The sequence below is a fragment of the Sturnus vulgaris genome, chromosome 1 (assembly GCF_052056855.1).
Source record: "Sturnus vulgaris isolate bStuVul1 chromosome 1, bStuVul1.hap1, whole genome shotgun sequence".
Lineage (NCBI taxonomy): Eukaryota > Metazoa > Chordata > Aves > Passeriformes > Sturnidae > Sturnus > Sturnus vulgaris.
The window spans coordinates 61685436-61706235 of NC_142243.1; the positions used below are offsets into that span (position 1 = coordinate 61685436).

At 39.2% G+C, this 20800-nt stretch overlaps 1 protein-coding gene across 4 annotated transcripts in view; it reads left to right on the top strand.

The window, feature by feature from the left end:
- Window positions 1-236: 236 nt before the first annotated feature.
- Window positions 237-20800, top strand: part of TNS3 (tensin 3) — a 209453-nt gene continuing 188889 nt past the window's right edge. For all 4 annotated transcript variants that reach the window (XM_088168117.1, XM_014877257.2, XM_014877264.2 and 1 more), the window contains exon 1: window positions 237-568. In XM_088168117.1, the coding sequence (XP_088024243.1) occupies window positions 467-568 (102 nt within the window). In that variant the 5' untranslated portion in view covers window positions 237-466. The remainder of the gene's footprint in view (window positions 569-20800) is intronic.

Sequence of the window (20800 nt, forward strand, 5' to 3'; positions counted from 1 at the left end):
CAAGTTACTCGGGTACTATCAGCTTACTTTAGTGGCAGACTGCTGGGAAGTTTGCTTTTCTTCTGCACAAAAGCAGCACACCCTTGGAATCAGACTGTTTTGCAAGTTACTAGTTTCGTTGTTATTGAATCCATATCACTCAGTGATCCAAAAACCCTCCCACCAGGGTAGGGAAGGCTAAATTTGTCCAGCTGGAGACAGAGCTTTCCTCAGCGGCGCTCTGATTTGTCCTCCTGGCCACGGAGGGGCACGTTGCGGTCAGCTCTAGAGCCCGGTAACAAAAGGCGAAGCGAAGAGGGAAGGGGCTTGCAGAGCGGTCGGGCTGGTGGCGGCCAGGGGAGCTCAGAAGGGCCACGGAAGCCCGCACCAGCCGCGCAGCGCTCATGGCTTGCCCATAGTGGGTGAGGAGCGGCCGGGACAGAGGCGCGGGGCCGTGCTGGAGGCGGGGAGCGGCCGGGAGCGCCCCATGGGCGGCCGGGCGAGCCTGGCGAGCCGCGGGAGGAAGCCGCATTCCCCGCCCCGCGGCCGCGGGGCGCAAGAAGAGGGAAGAGCCGTGACAATGATGCAGGTACGCGGGCGCGGAGTGGGCGGTGGAGCGGGGCTGGGCACTGCCGGGGCCGCGGCCGCTCTCTGCCCGGCTGCCGCTCTCTCCGGTTCTCGCCTCTGGGGCCGGCACGGGTTACTTGTGGCAGCGGCAGCCCCCACCTATCTCCGCGGTGGCGAGGAAAACCAAGGCGCGGGTTTGCGGAGCGGCTCCTTAGAAGCCTCCCTAAGTCCTGCTGGGGCCTCCCCGGCGCCCAGTTTGAGCCCGGCGGATCCCGGAGCTCCGCTCGGCTCCGGGGCGCGTACGCGGAGGTTCGCGGCTGTCGCTGCTCCGGTGACGGGCGCTGAGCCCGTGGAGCTGGAACAGCAGTGTGCTGCTTTCCTGTGACACCGACCGCAGCTATGCTCGCCTGCCTGGTCTTGGAAATGTTCCTAGCTGCCTTTAAATATGAATCTAAAGCTCTTTTTGGGGGGCTTTGTCTCTTTTTGTTGTCCTAAAATGAGAATGGCAGTCCTGAAATACACATACTAGCTTTTAATGGGTATGAAAGCCTGATCAGCATTAAATAATTCCGTTTTTAAGTGATGGGTTCCCTTTGATTTTATGACAATGGACAAAAACAGAAAAACGGACAAAATAGCAGATTCAGGGCACCACTGCAAATAGGAATTTACCAGAAATCTGTAGAGCATTAGCTGAGAGTCTCACACCACTCAACTCATTCCAGAGGCTCATTCAATCATCTCTGGTTTTGGTTTGCTAAGCAGAGTTCTGGACCTTTGAAGTTTCATGCGCCTCCTTCTGGGTTACTTCTGAAAGCTTGATTCAACAACAGACTTAATTTTAAGCACATGTTTAAATGTTTTTGCTGACTTGGTTTCAGCTTAGCAGTCTTTCTCCCTTTTGCATACTTAAGGAAGCAACCTCTTTCATTTAAAATTCTTTCTGAAAACATCCCATTTCTATTGTACCCTTTTAGGGTTAGTTTCCCAGATATTCATGGGCAATATATCACACAGGTATATGGTATGTACTTTCAAGCTTACTTTGACTTTCTCATGTGTGCACTCTATCTGTGGAAATATCTCCATCACTCTTGTGTCTAACATTTCAACCAAGTAGCTTCAAATAGCCATTTTATTATTAAAAATTACCAAGGAAATTGCTGAGTGTACGTGTTTCTGCCAGAGTTGCTTTCCTCTGAGACTACTCACGATAGACAAGTGAGTTCTTTAATGGGCTGAATTTTTGCCATCTCAGAATCAGAAGAACAAGTGTGATTCCATTTGAAAGTATGCAATGATGTCCAGTGATCTCTTGATAAGCATTAGCCTGTGATCTTAGGCATAATATTAAATCTGAAAATCATAATGGTACATTTGAAAGAAAAATTAATCCAGCAAACTTTTTTTCAGGTGATGCCTTAAGTTTTAGCTTTCATATTTTCCAGATTCTGTACTGCATTAGTATATAGTGAACTTCATATAAAGTGTCAGAAAGTTCTCCACAATTTAGTTAGACAAAACAATCCTTTTCCAGCCTGAGACCAAGGACACCGTTGCAGTTTCAGGCCCAAAAAGTATAAACAACAGCGAGCTGAGGAGAGCAATCTGTGAGGATGGGATTTCATAACCTGAATCTGTAATTGGACAATTAACCCCAATATGTAAATGGACCAAAACTTATAAAAGTGTGAAAATTCAGACCTGCCATCCGTTTTGGGTGGAGCCACGGCCGAGTTCTTGGACTGCCCAAGGGGTGTCCTTTGAAGGCCTTTTAAATAAATAGCTACTTTATTCCTTTAACACTGTCTAGCCTCTGCTCTAGGCAGCTTCTCAAGGCATCACATGGATTGTTAAATATCAGCTTCCAGGTGACTCTTAGCTCCAGCACTGACTCTGATTTTAGAATCTTAATTAAAGTAGAGGGAAGACTACCTTAGTCACATGCAGTGACTCAGTTGGCACCAGGGCCCCAATTGTGTTGGATGGTCTTGAGATTGAGAGAAGGCACCTCTCTATGGATTTTGGGAGCAAAGATCTGGTTTTCTTCCTCATGCCAGCACTTCTATTACTAGAACTTACTTAGGGATGGGTAACTGTGTCACACTGCTCTGGTACCAGTTCACCACGACAGTTTTGCCTCACCATACTTTGCTGCTTTTCTTTGTGGATGCCTGGGGATGCTGAGAGTCTGCTGCTCAGATAGCTAATAATGTTACTACCTCTAAGCTAGATTGTGCTTTCATGTTTGTTCTTGATTCTTCCTTTCCTTTTTTAAGCTATCCTGAAGGGTCAAGTGAACCTAGTTGCAAGAGATCAAACTGAATGCTAAGTCCAAGAGAACAAGTCCTTTTTATATGACATTTAAAAGGACAGAAGGAAGTAACATCAAAAAAGAAGATAACAAAATCTTGTAATTTCCTTACCACTGGTCTATAGGGATGTAGCAGGGGCTAAGCTGAACTTCACCACCCTCATACAAAGTTTACATGAAATGAATGGTCTACATTCTTCTCTTATTACATGTAATTATAAATCAAGAGTTTCTTCTTTGGAAGAACCAATTGCATTTCAACAGTTTTAAATTAGCATGAGTGATAGGGAAAGCAGAGCTAGTAATTCTCAAAATATTAGCTATAAAATGAGTTCAAATGGTGGAATAGTCTAAAAAGCTGGCATAGACTCCAATTTACGCTGCTATTATAGAATAGAAAATGTGGGCAAAATGTATTCATATCAGTGGCTTTATTTAACCTCTGGAACATAAAAAAAGAGGCAACAAGCAATAGCTTAAAAATGAACTTTCTGTATTGGTTTTGATCTTTCTTTTTCAGCAGGAAGATATATAATTATACAATAGGCCATCTGAATTTCTATCACAGGGTGTTTGAAATAATTGTAACGTGAGACATTCTGCCTCAGAATATGCCAAAAGGTCTTAACATATATTTGAAGGGAAAATAACATGATTTTGACTCTAGGAAAGTCTTCTAAAGACTTAAGAGATTGTTTTGTTTTATGTTTTCAAGGGTAGTGGTAAATTTTTCCAGTGTGATTACATTAGACTAGTATTTTTCTCTTGGAATCAATGGAATTAAATTAATTTAAAATTGCTACAATGCCAGAGGTTTGCAGTTATGATGTTTTGTTGGGCCGCATCCTTGGGTGTTTTATCAGCTTTCTGTGGGAGGCTGCTGTGACACTGACCATTGAATTCCCTTTTCAGTATGAAATGGAGTCAGGATTGAATGCAAGGACCATCCCTGGCTCAGTTTCTGTAGATAATTCTTCCTCAGCACATCCCAATGTTACCTGAAAATTCATTGTCTTAATCTTTACTTTTTAACCACCTCTTTAAATTGTAATTTCTTTTGGTGTAATATTGTAAAGGTCAAACCCCCTGAGCAACCTTTCCTGAGATAAGACTTTCTTGAGGAGCAATTTTTGTGATGTTTTTGGTTTGCTTTTTTTTTTTTTTCCCTTGGAAGTTGACTGTGGGAGACAGAAAATTGTTCACATATGATTTCTGATAATTTCAGTTCAATGTCTGGTGTTTTTACAGCCCATAACATTTTATGATAATAAACACCTATGTTTTGTAATGCAGAAAGAAGAAAAAGGTGTACCAATCCTGCTGTCTTATATTAGCAAAAAAAAAACAGAGTGAAAACTGAAGTGCAAAGTAAAGCAAATAAAGTAACTTTTTCAAAGTTGCATAATAGACCTTAGGTTTTATGTTATTTCATAAATAAAAGACCTTAGGTTTTCTGATCCTCATTGTAATGCTTTTCCACTGAAGCAAATTACTTTTTAAATAAGGAGTTATCACTTGTGAGAAGCGAGGGAAAGGGAGAAACCAAATGTATCTCTGTAGTGTTTTCCCTTATACAGTAGGTTTCTGTATTATAAATTCATATCTCTGACTGTAAGAAAATGTGCAAATGTGAATACTGTACATCAGAGCACAGTCACCAATATTACAGAGTCCATAATCTCCCTGCTGGAATATTCTGACTTCTGGTATGGATAACCTATTTGTACATATAGAAAGAATAAGAAGAAAAGTAGTTCTTCCAGGAAAAAAGAATTAGAGGGTTTGTGCATTGAATAACAAGCAAATAGCTGCTTTGGCTCAAAATGTTCACAGGTCCATAAGTCTTAAGCATCATTTCATGATATGGTGTTTTGCAACAGAAAAGTCAGAATAAAACAGCAAGAACCCCTAACAATATTTTTTTTTTTTTTGCCAGTGCTAACTCCTCTTTGCAGATTTCAGGCCAAAATGACAACTGTAGAAGACTGAGCCACTGGGATCATTATTACTCGTATACTATTCAAGATGTCTATGAATCCTGTAGGCCAATTACCATTTTGTTATTAAATGTGTTCTTTCATCTAATGAATGCATTCTGGAGGAAAGTGGAATAAGTTTTATTATTTTATGTAGACAGGAAATGCCTTAGAATGTGTATCTTGTTCTCTCTTCGTTATTATGATTTAACAAGGCAGGTTAATTCATGTAATGGCATCCCTGTTCCTCATGTTATTGAGTACATGACAATCCTGGGGAAAATGGGAGTTCAACTAATACAGATTACAAAGCAGTATGTAACTGGAGTTCTTTTCAAGGTCCTCAGCACAATGCCTGGTTCCTCAAATGCAAGTTGTCATATTTTTAATGACCAAGGAGGGGAAAAAGCTTTTTAAAACTTCAAGTAATTTTAGCTGCTTTCTGTTGAGTTTCCAAGTGGTCTCAGATGGGTGAAGTACAATGAAACATGTGATGGCTGTTACTTGAAAGAATTGTATACATCTTCAGTATCCTGCCTTCTGTCTGACAGCTACAATATGTCCTGTGGAAAATAGGCTGGATAGTTTTCAGTCATTATAATCCAGTTTTATAGTGGTTTTCAGCAAGAGGGAAACATTTTATTTTAAGAAAATAAATGCAGCCTCAAAACTTGAAAAAAAAAATCTTTGAGGAACTGATAAGTGAAGAAGGATTTAAAACACCTCCCAGAAGACTATTAAATGAACAGTAGTGTCTTAGGTTACAACATAAGATGTAACCAAAAGTATATATTCTATCACCATCTGTTGGAACCAGGTGGGGCAGTGATCTTTATCTCTTCCATGACCCATCCCACATAACTCTGGGGGGATATCCTCCGTTAATGGACCTGCTGTTAAAACTGAGGCAGGAAGTGGGGGGCAGTGCTCTTTATCTTTTCCACAACCCATCCTTCCTCCAGGGAGATATCTTCTGTTAATGGGCCATTGAGTCCCACTGTATGACTGATAAAGTGACATCATCCCATTGGGTCCCACTGCATGACTGATAAAATTACATAATCCTGTTGTGGGAGGAACCAAGCATTCCTACTGGATATAATCTGAGGTTGGAGACACCACAAGCAGCCTTATCCACTGAATTCCCAGAGGACAAGAGCTCCATAACCACCACTGGACCTTCAGAATCAGATCAAACCCTTCTACAGCATGACTGCTTCAACAGAACCACATCTATCACTCCAAAGGACTGCAGCCACCATTTAATCTGACTGCTACCAACACCCTGCCCAACAGGCTGTCAGGCTGTATTCTCACTCTGTCAGTGTTTCTGTATTATTGCATTTATTTTAATTTTCCTTTTAAATTGTATTTCTCACTTGGGCTCTCCCACCGGTTTTTCAAACTAGTACAAGTAGGAAAAAGAAAGTTCCCCAAATGGCTGGGTTACTGCTCACAAGAGACATTTGGTAAGAAGAACAATTTTCCTATGAAACTTACAATAGAAAACAATACTTTTTTGTTTTAGAGTTTGTGGTTTACTTTGAGCATTGCTGTTGCTTTATCATTCCAGAATCTTTTCTTTCCACAGACTTTACTTCTGTACAATAAATTGTATTATTCTAAAAAGTGATTCATTGTTGGTTCTCTCTATTTTTTTTAAGTCTAAATATGGGTGTTTCCTGAAACTTTGATGGTTTTTGGTTATCCAGAAAACTGATAGATAGTGAGGGAGAAATGGATGTGTTGAATCTAAGAATATAAGTATGTACAAACTGCTTCAAATCTATCTGCTTAAAAGCAATGAGGTTAGTTTTGGTCACCCCACCATTTTATAAAGCTGTTTCTTTGAATCAATGGCTCAGAATGCAGATAGATCGATCACTGATACATAGTGTTTAATCATCCAAACCAATGTCATAATTATTTTTAAAAACATGTGAAGTTCTATAATATGTGGGATTAGAGTCCTTTCCCTATTTCTCCTTTATTTTAGCTGGTCCTTCCTCCTGACCTTTAGATTAATGCAAATCCCTTGACCCTTCAAATGCAGAGAGAGTTCCTGGTGATTGAGTAACACTGGTGCCTGAGCAGTCCTGGCTTCTTTCATCAAAAAATAAGATGTTCACAGCACTTCCCTTGCTCCTTTACTCAGCTCTACTTACGTAAAAGGTAATAATGAACCTGCCATGGCTGGATGCTTACTTAGATCCAGCAGCATTGGGTTCTTAATTCAATAAAACACTTGAATATTAAACCATTTCTTAAGCCTGTTCCTATGTAATAAAAAACAGGCTCATGTGATCTTGACATCTCTAGAAACTGAAAATTAATTTTAAAGATAACTTAAGATGAATTAAATCTAGGAGTGTTTTATCCCCTAGTGACTTATATATGGTACTGTTCAGGATAAATGTCTCCTTTCTACCCAAATATAGCAGCACTTATCATTATGATCTCTCTTCCTCCAAAGAAATACCTACTTGATATTTCCTTTTGCTTTGTCGTGCCCTCTCAGATAGGTTCACAAAACCAACTTCTTGTCCACTGCCCTTCTTTTTCCCCTAATGCATGTACATAGATCACATGATTTTGCTAACACTGCCTGTAACAGACCTTATGAGTTCACCTTATCTGTGCTTTAACTATCAGTTAATACTGCTTTCTGCACTAAAGGATTCCTGGCTTTTTAAAAATTGTTTTTTATTCTTAAGAATACTTTGCAATTAAAGCAAAATACCTATTCCTTGTGGATCATTCATTCTTCAGGTATCCAGAATAATGTAAATATGAAATGTTTTAGTGAGTAACTGACACTATGGCTTATCAGAGCTGTTTAAAATCCAGGGAGAAAAAATCAGATAATGCCAGAGCTAATTAAATTTAGCTAACTGAAGTGAATAGGCAATTCATGCCTATCCTGTTTCACTTCCCAGCATATACATAAAACTAAGCAAAGAAATCTTTATGGTAATAGGTTAAAGTGAAGTTTATCTCAAAGTCTTTGAGATTTCTACTTATTCTTAGCCAACAAGTGCATTTTCTTGTAAGGACTCCTTCAGACCTCAGGAGTTTGCTATGACAAGGATGACCACCTTAAATCATGATGATGAGGATGTGGTTGTCTGGTATGTCTGAACTGGCTTTTGAAAGCAGAGTTCATTGCCAAACACTGTGTGATGACCAGCTTTGAGCATGACTTGCTCCCTGAGAATGTTGCTGTTAATCCATGTATTTTTCATGCTGCTGTATTTGTCTGCAGATTTTCCCATTGACCCTCATGCAGCTGGTCATGGGTCCCCTTTCTGAGGAGGGGTTAACACTTATTTGACCCCACTTTTCTAGATTCCAACTTCAGCCAGCTGGTAATATAAGGAGAGGTGTTTATATAAAATTAATATTGAGATAACTTTCTGTTTTCTAAACCACTTTTCAACCCTGTGGCCTTTAAGATAGGTACTTATGTCCTAGATACCTTTCAAAGTCACCAAAGCTGTTTTGAAAAAAATTGATGCATAGGCTTTCACAAAATGCAGCACATAATCTATATGTGAGAGTACACGTATGAATGTATTCACACTGGTTGCTATTCACATCTAATGTTACTTGGGAACCCCAGAATGTATTTTAGCACATGATTAAACTGGCTGTGTATGAATTTTTAATAACACAGCCCTAAGCATTAAATCACGATGATGGTGGATCTAGGGCATACCACAGAGCTGCTCCTTTCCTTAGGCCATGTCCTGGTTTAGGGAAAATTTGGGAGGAAATTTCCAAAGGGGTCTCTCTAGAAAGCAGATTCAAGCAGCCCCTCTCCCAACTGGTTTGGGAAAAGATTTCCTTGGAGAAAAGTGGAAAAAACTGTACATTTAACAAGTAAAGTATTCACAAGCATAAAAAAAAATATTAAACAATAAAACCTCTTGCTGTTCTGAAGAGATGGCAAATTCAGAAAGTCCATGACGTGGGGTGCAGCTCGGCAAGCTCAGTCTCTCTCAGTCCCTCCTGCACTGGAAAATGCCGTGTCCCAGCCCCGGTGGGACAAGACGTGAGCTCCCAGTGTTTTTCTGGGTTTTCAGTCCAGAGCAGGGCTGATCAGCTCCAAGAAAACGAAAAGCCACAATCCAGGGAACTTCTTTGCCTCAGCTAGCTAAAAAAACTAACTAAAAGCAAAGGAGAGCTCTCTCCCACTGTCCATTGCAGACAGCACAGTCTGTGAGAAGGATGCGGAGCAATGAATGCAGTCTCTGCAAATAAACTCCGCTCTTCTTGCTCCCCCTTCGCTCTCGGAACCAGTCTTAAAGGTGCAGAACTAATATCCAGCATAAACAGAACAGATGATTGGGATACAAGCATCATAAAGTTACCCTAGGACAGGTCATGATACTTAAGAGTTCAATTATGCCATTAGATATGCTGCCTTACACATTAAGTGAAGCCAGTGATTTTTTCAGGAGTTGTCACATATAGAGCAAGATGTATCTTTTTGGTTCCCGTATGGATTTTGGGATGAAGGGTGATTGTGGGACAATTAACAGCAATGTATGAAAGTGATAATTCCAGTTCTCACAGCTAGTTGGCTTTGGCTCTTCGATATGTTCTGTCTTGAGAAGATTGTCATTCACAAACCTTCTCAGCTCTAACCTACCTCAAATGTGTCTAGCACTGTAGAGGCATTAGCCCTCTATTCCTTTATTCCTCTAGTCTGGCAGGAACACGGAATACAATTGATGATGGAAAATGGACTGCTGCTTATGGATCTTGACTGTTACCAATATTTGTCATGTGGTTTGACTGTTCCACCAGGCAGATAGTTGTATGTGACATTCAGGAACAAAACAAGTGGAATGAACCATGGCAATATGTGGAAATATTACATATTGTTTCCTTTCTGTTAATGAAAAGCTGCCAGTGATGAATCAGAGCTTGATGTCATAAGCCACTTATTTATAAAAAACAATTGAAAGGGGGGCAAAGAGAATATGCTGTTCAACATCTTGTTTCTGTTGCTCTCAGTTCTCTGTCAACACTAATGAAGAGCTTGCTCCGAATGCTTTTTTTTGTCCATTCTCCAAGCACTCAGAGCCAACAAATACTTTTTTAAAGTAATAGGCTCTCAGAAGTTAATGCAAGTTTTGGCCTGGAAAGAGCAAAGGGTTTTCATTATGTTTTTAAAGCAAATGTCAAACATAAACTTTTTCATGTCTGCGTAAGCCCAACGGGCATATAATGCCTGCTCCCTGCCAAATCTGGTATTAACTGTGGCTATCACTTAGAGGAAAATTAAAACCATTTGAGTTTTTGTCCTTAAAGGCTCCCCATAAAACTTAAGAAGGTTCCTTGTAGATTTATTGCAGTATCAGTTCATGGGTTTTCAGTGCATGCACGTATTCAGTAAGGCATTTCAACGACAAGCTGATCATGTTGTGATCTTAATGCAGTGCTCCAAGGGCATCAATTTAAGCATATACACAGTGGCACCAGAACTTAGATACCATGGGGGTAATTGCCAGTATAAATGTATGAGAGAAAAAGATCATACAGAAGGTGAGTGAGTTCAACCTGGGGATTTTGACATGTATTTCATACAGCTGTAATTTTGGGGGGCAGTTAGATGAAGGGGTGTATTTTTATACTGTCTTTAAGGTATTTGAAGCAGCTTTTTCTTGCCTTTGTGCTTGAGCAGGGGAAAGTGCTACTTTGTGCATGGGTGTTTTTGATGGGCACTGTAAGAAGAAGTCATTAATGTAAAAATGTTTTAGAGTATATTCTTCACTCAGCTCTTTTAGTGCCTTGACGCCAGCAGCAGTACTAACTTGAGGGGCGCTGAAGTCATGCAGAGGGAAGTTTGGTGGATAATCTGTTGCCCTGAGGTTTCCAGGTTGTAGCTTTCTTGTGTAGAAGGGAGCTGAGGTTTGGAGTTACTTTGACACAAAAGTGTACATTCTCTTAACTGTTTATGTGACATTTGACCTGTAATTTTTCACTGAGTCTGTCCTAACTTATTTCCCAATGACTTTGGATAGCTTTAGTTGCATGAAGTATATTTCCCCACCTGGGAAAAGACAAGAATGTTTTGGCTCAAACTGAACCAACCTTGCAGGACTTTAGGGTTCCTTGGTTATGGCATTTTAAAGCCAGTGATCTGAAGGCAAAAGTTGTAGTGTTCCTCACTGTGGAATCATGTTAGACCAGTACGGGAATGGCTTTTCTTTCCTCAGCCCTCAATTGCAAAGAATTCCTATTTAGGAATGCATTTACACATCTAACAGGACTTAAAATGTAAGAGTCTAGACAAAAGCAACACTGACAGAACCCTCCAACAGTGATGGGGTCACTAAACCATGACACTTTATGGTTTTCCCCACAGAAAAAGAAGCACAGTTTTAATGTATCACACAGAAAAAGGAGTATGGTTTTAATGTACCAGCTGGGATCAATGAATGTTCTGAACATCCATAAAAAGAGAAATGGAAGAATACTGAAAGCAGAAAGATATTTGCCTTACTTGTGTTACTGCTCCCTTTCAATCCATCATGAAAAGACGCTGATGCTAAATATTCGTTTAAAGGTAGAACTAACTGACAGAATCAGGTGCTCGGTTTCATTGTGCATGGCCCCCGTCTTGAAGGGCAGAGGCTTTTGTATAAGTGTGGAAGCTGAGCCTTAGGCAGCTCTGACTGATATTCTGGCAATGCTTGCTGCCTCTTGGGTTTTGCAGCCATATTGAAATTGTCAGTGTTATGATATTGGAACATTATTCAAAAAGTTAGCAAACCTGGACAGGTTTCAGCAATGTTGGAAGGCATTAGATGGAAAAATTAATTGTGTGAAACTCATCAGAAAACTTTCAGTTTAAATTGTTTTAAACTCTTTTCTAATTCCAGCTCAGAAAGTTAGCTGCAATGGCTTTTCTTACAAGATTTAAAATTTTAATCTTAACTTTTTGCTGAAACATGGTGAGAATGAGAAAAAAAGGATGAGAATGATGAACCTTGCTACAGATTTGTGCACTTGAAAGTGGTAGCTGTTATCCATACTGTGAATTTAATGGTTTTCTTATAAATATCCATATCCTGTGTTGCTTCTACATACTGTAGAATTTTATGTATTACACTTTGTTGCAAAAATTAAAAGCACAAAATAAACAAATAACAAGAATCCTTGCTAATACTGTAGTTGTGTTTCAGTCCTATCTTCAGTGTTTTGATCGTTTGCACCATAACTTTCTAAAGCTGAAGATCTAATTATTTGAATTATTGTCTTCAACACTTTTGTGTGTCAGATCTGACTGCAAATTGAAACGTGGCTTATACCTGTCAAACACTGACAGGACAAATATGAAAAGTGCATTTTCAGTCCATGCTTACTGAGAAGAAGGATTTAACTTGGGAGTTTGTGGTATGAAGCTGGGATACATACTTGAATATGCATTAGTTCACAGGGATTTGACACAGATGAATGGACTGCTGGCTAATGGATTCTTGAAAATTCTCTGAACCTACATTTTTGGCTAATGGTGTGTGGAGAGATCACATCTCTTCCTGAAGTAAGCCAGAAAAAACATTGCAACAAGGCATTCTTCCTCTAAAATCTTGTTGGCAGTTTGGGCCATTATACAAAAATTGGGAGCCAGGATTAGAGAGGAAACCTTGCCAAGAAATCCTAAAAATGGAAAGCTGAAAAATATTACTGGTGTCACTTGGAAGACCTACACTCCTAATTACCTTCCTAATTGTGCCTTTAAACTCTGTGAAAATCACACTGCATTGAAAGCATTCTTCTGAAAGTACTTGCAGATTTTAAAAAACCTTACAAGTATTGAGCTGTCGATCATTTTCTCCTTACTGTCCTCAGTATATAAAGTAAAATGTAGAAATTATAGTACACGGTGGTTTCTTACCCCATTCCACCCCTTATACTATCTTTTTAGCTAAGGGAATAGTTGGATTCTGAAATGCAAAGGAATTTACAGTTAAATCTCAGTTGATTCAAATATTAATACTAAAATCTGGCAGCCCATGTCTTGGACAGGAGCACTCTTTGCTGGGTTAAGAACTGGCTGGATGGCTGTGCCCACACAGTGGTGGTGAATGGTGCTGCATCCAGCTGGTAGCCAGTGGGAGCCCCCAGGGATCTGTGTATGGGGCCAGTTCTGTTTAATATCTTCATTGATGATCTGGACAAGGGCATTGAGTCCACCATCAGTAAATTTGCAGATAAGACCAAGCTGGGAACATGTGTTGATCTGTTGGAGGAGGACTCTGCAGAGGGACCTGGACAGGCTGGATAAATGGGCCAAGTCCAACAAGGTGAAGTTTAACAAGTCCAAGTGCCAAGCCCTGCGCTTTGGCCACAACAACTCCCTGCAGTGCTATGGGCTGGAGGTGTTTAAAAAAAGACTGGAAGTGGCACTTAGTGCCATGGTTTAGTTGTTGAGGAGGTGTTAGGGCATGGGTTGGACTAGATCATCTTAAAGGTCTTTTCCTAGTTCATTCTGTGATTCTGTGATTCTTATTTGAAGGGAGATAATTTCATGCAAGCTACATTGTAAAAAGAAAGCATAAAAAATCAATATGCAAAAAAATTTCAATATGTAAGTAATTCTAATACTTTAAAAAAATCTGCATTTTTGCCTTCCACATTACTTTTGTATGCTCTGTGTAAGATATTTTTCATGTATGCTCTTTCTTGTAGACTATATATTGAGCTAATAGAGTGTACAAGCTGCAGAAATGTTTACAGTCTTCAGAAAAGGACAATTTAAGAGTAATAGACTTTTTACAGGGATCTGATTTTGCCTCTTATTATGGTCTTTTTTTGTGCTTTCTCTGTTCTTTGCATGAAAAAAGGCAGAGACTGTCTGACTAAAGCAGCAGTAGTGATTGTAGCTTTTGATAGTGACAAAAAGGATGTATCACTCAGTGCTGAAGGAAGACCTTTACATTGAGCTCATGTTTCCCTACATGAGACCTAGTTTTAGCTTCTATTCTATTCTATTCTATTCTATTCTATTCTATTCTATTCTATTCCAAATAGCATGTTGTATGATATCCATACACTAGAATATCAGACTTAGAAATCAAAAACTTCAGCATCAACATCCAGCATCAGGATGTTGGACTTCGTATCTTATTCTTAAATGAAACAACAGGAAAATGCTACTCTGACTCTTTCTCTGTGTTTTGGTGTTAAGACATAATGGTTTAGAAACCTAAGTATATTTTACATGATAAGGGTTCTTGCTGCTATGTTTGATAATAGCAATAATATTGAAATCCATCTATCCATCTTCTGGTCCAAACAGAAAAACTTTATTTCTGTGTGTGATCTGCAGATTAAAATACTAGTTGCCACAACAGTTACTACTTCTTCAGTTCATCTTGCTTGTCTTGCAGCCTACTCTTTAGGAGAAACTTTTCAAATAATTTTCAAACTTCAGGTATATAGCTTAGGGAGCTAGGATGTCAGCATGTATGTTCCCAAAAAGTCTTGCTAAAAGGCTGCTTTACAGCTGAAGAGGGCTGGACTCACTGAGTGCTTCCTTCACAGTTTTTGCAGTATCCACTCTTAGCAGTGGCAAGATCAAATAGATCTGGTACTGTCCATGTCATTACCGGAATGACTCTGGGATACAGTTTTTGCTTACATGGGTAAGAAATTTGTACAGGACTTTTTTTGTCCAAGAGAGAGCTTTCTCCCTTTGGATGTACATTCCTCAAAGGCACTCAGAGACTGGGGGGTATTGAGAGAAAAAAATTGCACCCAGTGTAACTGCTTCCTGGCAATGATATTACAGTGACTGGAAAAACACCTCCAGGTATTGATTATAATACCATCTTATAGGCTGCTGGACTATATTTTGAGGCACACTTATTGTGATTTTCATTGACTGATCTCTTTATATCAACTGGAAAGATGTGCAGAGACCTACACAAGAGAAACAAATTACTTTAGGACAAGGTTCAGAGCAACATATGAGATTATAACATGTTTTGTTTTTCCTTTTAATCACACATATAGATGTTGAACTGGGACACAGCACCTTGAACTGTGGAATACATGTGAACCTAGTTCTCACAGTTGAATACCATGCAGAGTGTGGGAAAACCAGAAACTTTGCTGTAGAGAGAGAGGCCTCTTCTGAGCCAAGTGGATGACATCTGAGACACCAGAATAATGTGCAAGAGGAGGAAAGAGCTGATGATTACAGTTTCAGATACATAAAGCTCTCAGGACATAGCCGAAATCATAGGTTGCAAATGTAATTGGCAGAGTGCACTCAAAAGTAAGTTCATGGGAACATATTTTCACTCTGTGCAAACAACATGAGGCTAACTGCTTTACTTGCAGTACTCATCAGGAGCAGAGTCCAGGCTTTCAAGATTATAGGGTGCTGTCAATTGCAAAAACTGTAAAAGGTAGGATCATGTCTTGCTTTTAGGCAGACGGAAGACAAAATTTGTTGCAGCAGTTTAGTATTTACTGTAATTATTGTATATTCTTGAAACACTGTCCTGGGGACCTGAATAATCAAAGTCAGCAAAGAAATGCTCTGGCTTCTCTCCTCTGACTTTTCCTACCTCAGTGCATGTAGCATACATTCTCCTAGTGTTGTGACCATCTGAAAGGATAGATGTGCAAAAATAATTTTCAAGAAGATGACAATCAAAAAAAAATTAGCCTCTGCTAAAGAGGAGTGACAAGTGCAAAGACAAGTACAAAGATCAAGGGCAGGAAATCTTGGCTCTTCCCCAGAGCTACACATCTCTATTTGAGTTGCTAGACCCAAAACAACAACCCCAGACTTTTCATTGGGAAAGATCTCCCTGTAATTTGTCCTCTCCCTTCTGATTGTTACCACTGTTACTGATCTGGATATCCTCCAATAATTGTGGTATCTATTTGCAACATGCATTGTTGTTATGGAAAGTTGCTGTGAAGGGGATGTGGTTTGAGAAAGCTGTTTTCCTTGTGAAACCAGAGGGGTGTGGTATTTGCAGCAGCCAGCAATTTTGACCAGCATGGGTCCAGCACTAGGGCCAAAGTTGGAAGCCTCACAACCACATATGGCCACATGGAGCTTTTTAGAATTGCCATGCACACTTGCATCTGGGACACTTTTATATATGCTGTGGCCTGTTTCTACATGATGCAGAAATAATATTTTTAATGTATTTGCTCCCATTTCTCCCTTAGATTCCAGATGGATGTGGCAGGGAGTTGGTGGGTTAAGAACCAATTCCACAACCATCCATCTAGAGGCACCTGGCCCTAGAAAGCACCAGGTGAAGACAGCAAATTAATTCTGAGAAAGACCTGCTCCTTACAAGTGGATGAAAGCAAGTAAATCCTAAGAAGAATATGTTTTCCAACATTTCGGCTCATGATTAAGACATCATAATTAAGACAAAGTATCAAAAGAAGAAAAGCGAACAGCAGAATTATGGTTATATAGGGCCACTGAAGACTGTACCATTTTCCCAGCATTTGGGGGATGAAGTCTGCTCTAACCAAACCCTATGGAAATGGTAGGTGAAGGGAAATAACCATAAAAACAAATATGAAAGTCTTCTGGACTTTTAATTACCTCCAATACATGGCCATGACAGTTTGTTCAGGGAAGAACAAAGGAGAACTAGTTCCATTGGTGCCTTCTTCCCACAGCTCAGCCTTTCTCCTGTCCCTTGCAATGCATGCATTGTTATTGTGGACAAATGAGTCCATAACAATCCATATCTGGTCGTGATGGACAAATTATGGAAAGTTAAAAGATATCCCTGTGAAACTGATTTGGAATACTGAGAAAAGTTTCACTGAAGCTGTGATAATTTATGAAAAGGTTGCCTGTTCCTGTATTAAGAGAGAGAAGGAGTGCAAACCCCATGATGTGGGTTAAAAAGCAGGTTTATAAACCAGGAGGAATAAATAAGTTGTTATGTTTCTAACTAATTTTCATTATAACTTTTTCTTTCTTTAAAATTACATCCTGTTCCATCAGACTTGAATTTATTGGAAAAGACCGTTTTAATAATTTCCTTCCTTTTCAGTTGTTGTAACTGTACTCTATGATTTACTACAGGACGGGTATTTTATTTCTGACTTCCTGAAGAGGCTGCAAGCAGATCTGGTGTAATCTGGTGCCCTCCTGAAAGGCACAATTTTGGTTGCTGGTCCACCCAGCCATGCTAAATTTATATAAACAACTTTTATATATCTAAAGATGCCAGAGAAGCAGATGTTTTATGTTCACTGATGTCTTTTGTCATCAGGCACTAGAGAACAAGCTTAACATATCCAAAGCCACACACGTTTTAAAATTATAACTTAATTAGATTTGGTTAAGAATCACCCGTTTGTCAAGCAAGATATTTTACTGATTAAATTACTGATTAGTAGCTGTGCAAGCAGGCACAGCTTATTCTCTTTTCAACTCTTAACAGAAGGAGAAACTGATCTTTAGCAGGTATTACTGTTCCCTCTGTTTTCTTCCTACCCCTGTAGGAACAACATTTCTTGATTACTCTCTTAACTTTAAACCTTCAGTGACTGGGAGAGAGTAATGAAGAGAGAGGGAGGGTAGAGTAGTGGGGACTCAGAAGCAGGAGGCATGTCTGTATGTGGAGATTCAAAGAGGAAGGCAGAGAGCAGAACAGAAAGGATCAAAAGTTGGATATGAAGGCAAGAGCTTCAGAGAAAAGTGTCAGAGAAGAGAAACAAAAATAGCTGAGGAAATTAAAGATGGGGTGAAGAAGAGATAGGGAGATTGAGCAAAAGACGAAAACCCAAGAAAAGAAAACTTACCACAAGCTGTATAAATTTCTGTAATATGTATGTATCAGCTTAAATTGATGTTTATCCAGAAGTTATGCATCTAGGCTTCCTACTTAAGTATTCCAGAAGATAATGTATTCAACCCATTTTATAATTGGCTACTACTGTTGGCTGACTACAGAGGGAGCTCAGACAGTTTCAGCTTGGAAGACCAGCTTTTAGCTGGATCAGATTTGGCAAAATTATTTCTACTTAGTGAATTAGAGGTGGTTTGTTGTTTTTTTTTAAGAGTAAAAGAAGTGGTTTTGTTAGAAATAACTTGGTGTTCTTATAGGATCAGGATGGAACTGTAGGTCAGCAAACTTACTTGGTGGAGAAGAAAATATGTTTACATCAAAATAATTTAGCTTGACACATTCTTCTTTTTCTTCACTCATGTGTGAAAACTATAACTGTGTTTAGTTTGTGTTTTGCTTTGTATATCACTGAAGAATGAACTCTATTAGCATTTTAGACATCTTGCCAAATTGTGAGGGTGTAAATACAAGTATAGGAAAGGTGTCTGAGCACAGCACCTTAGAATGGAGAAAAAAAATTGTGATTATATAAAAAACTTAATTCTGTTAATAAGCTGTCCCAGTCTTCACACTTGTAATTATGATCTCTTAAAATTTCACTTTCCATAACTGAGAATACAAACCTGAGTTACTCTTATTCAATGTGAATTAAAGGATCTAAATGTTTCTTTGTCTCCTCATTTCTTACCTAGCAGCACTGAAAGCTATAGGCTTGTCTTCCAATTGAGAAGCGGGAAGTATTGCTGTGAATTCAGTTGTGTTAATCCTGAATACTTGTGGGGAAAAAAACACTGCTAATTGTTTCTAAGGGGAGAAATGAAGAATTTTTCACATGCACGTGCTTTTCCCGTGTTTAAATGTCTGTCTGTAAGGGCAGGTGCTTCTCAGTCCTCTTTCATAGTGAAGTATTACAAATTTTTCTTTTTGCTTCCTTGAAAAAGTGTTGAGTAGGGACCCACTAGAAAATGAGTATAAATAATTTTGCTAAAATGTGGCAGATAGTCTTGGGCACTTAGGACTATCACAGGATTTAGGTTCAGTTGTGTACCTTCTTACTTGCAAAGTAAGAAGTATATGGTAATGTTTGCCTCACTTGAGTAAAGGCAAAAACAGCAACGTGGTTATTTTGCATATGTGAAGGATTAAAACACATTAAAAAGAAGAAGGGTATAAAATATTTCCATGGGAAATGAACGGATTAAATAGCAAGGCAAATTTTCACATTGGAAAGAACTACTAACTGAAATAGATGGCCTTGGGATTAAATGTTTCATCTTCCTCCTTACATCTCTGAAGACTGAAATGTGTAAATGAAATTAGCACAGATCATCCTGACACAGATAGCCAAAAGCCTTTTCTGTGTTTCTGCATGACTCCACACCTGTGCTTAGTGATTTTTATTATGAAGTCTGTAAAAAGTGAAATGTGTGAATTTGTTCTTGATCCTCCAAACTGAAGCTTTGTGTAACCATTTCTCTGGACACTGCTGCAGCATGCTCCAGTACTCCTTGTTATGAGTGTCCTGTTTGCACAGCCAGCACCCTCCTGCTGACTGAAGCTGTGGCAGTGTTTTCTGTTGCTCAGAATGGCATCGAATTTTGTGTGAACATCTGCCAGGTGCCAATGCACTGACCTAATTCTGGGGGGAATAAAAATTTTTAGTACTTATTAATCAGTTGATTATATTTAGTTCTATAAAATATTAATTAAACCTTCTAATTAGTTACTAATTATTAGCAACTCTGTCTAACATGCATGTTAAGAAGAGAGCACATGGTTTTTGCAGGGTTACTGTGCCATCTGTTACCTGCTGTTGCAGGGGAGAAATGCAGCAGAAGGGCTGTCCCTGGCTTCCATGGGCACTTGCCACCATGGAAGGACACTGCAATCCTCCCACTGCATTGGCACCCCCAAGGCAGGGCCACGTTTCTGGGAAATATTTTAAAGTTTCCGGAAGAAGCTTGAAATTTTTACTTCTGTTTTTTTTTAAACATCGAAAGCTGTCTCCTCCTCATTTTAGGACTAATAAGGTAACCTCTCATTTTAATTGTATTCCAGCATGTACGTGTTTACAAATTTTCATAGCAGTTACTCATGAACAGTTTGTGGCTTGATCATCTTTCACTCTTACTCCATCCTTTTCACTCTCCCTAATTAACTATCAATGCCTCTTTTTTTCCCTGTGTATCCTTTTACACTCCTCTTTATCTTTGTTTTTCAGGGTGACTGTGTATTATTTTATTTATTGTAACCAAAATAGAAGAGTAAAGCTATAACACAATCCTATACAAACCATCTATATATAAGATAATACTTTTATATACGTCAAGAAAAGCCAATAGTAAGGATGCCCATGCAAAGAACCCAAAGGAAAGCAAAACCACACCAAACTCACCACCAAGAACAGATGCAAATATTTTTTCTTAGGCCTACAAATAACTTATTTGTAATCTGTAGTTAGCCTAAATAAATTTGTAACTTGAAAAGTAAATAACTGTTTAACTTGAAGATTTCTCTGGTGAAAATGGAAATGCTGAAAAGAGAAAGTCTGGAATCTATCAGACCACAACCAGAAAATAAATTTTGGCAATGTTTGCAGAAACAGAAATTTTGGTGATAGTAATTGCTCTTGAAATAGACTCCACTTTTGGTTATACCAAATGTTCTTTTTTTACATGTGTTAAAAGCTATCTGCACCAGAGAGACATCTTCCTGGATTAAATGCAACACACCAGAGTCTAACTAATTTTTTTCAAACTTGGAGCCATTTAAAACAGCTGGAAGTCAGAGGAGGTGACTCTGAATGGATTGCAAGCACAGAGCTATTCAGCATCACGTGCCTGCTTCACTACTCTGTCTAGATTGATATTCCCGCTTATTTTTAACTTGTAAGCAAGCTACCTCCATAAAATACATTGTGTCATCTGGCAACCTGACTTTGTCATATATAGTGTGACATTTCCAAGCTTCGACTCTGCAGTCTGAAGAGTTGTGAATATACCCAGAGCTCCCTCTAATCCCACTCCTTGGGCTACCATGGCCATTGCTTAAGCCTAAACAAGTTAGTCTCCATCTGCTGGTTTTGGTGCATCCCTACATTTTGTATCTGC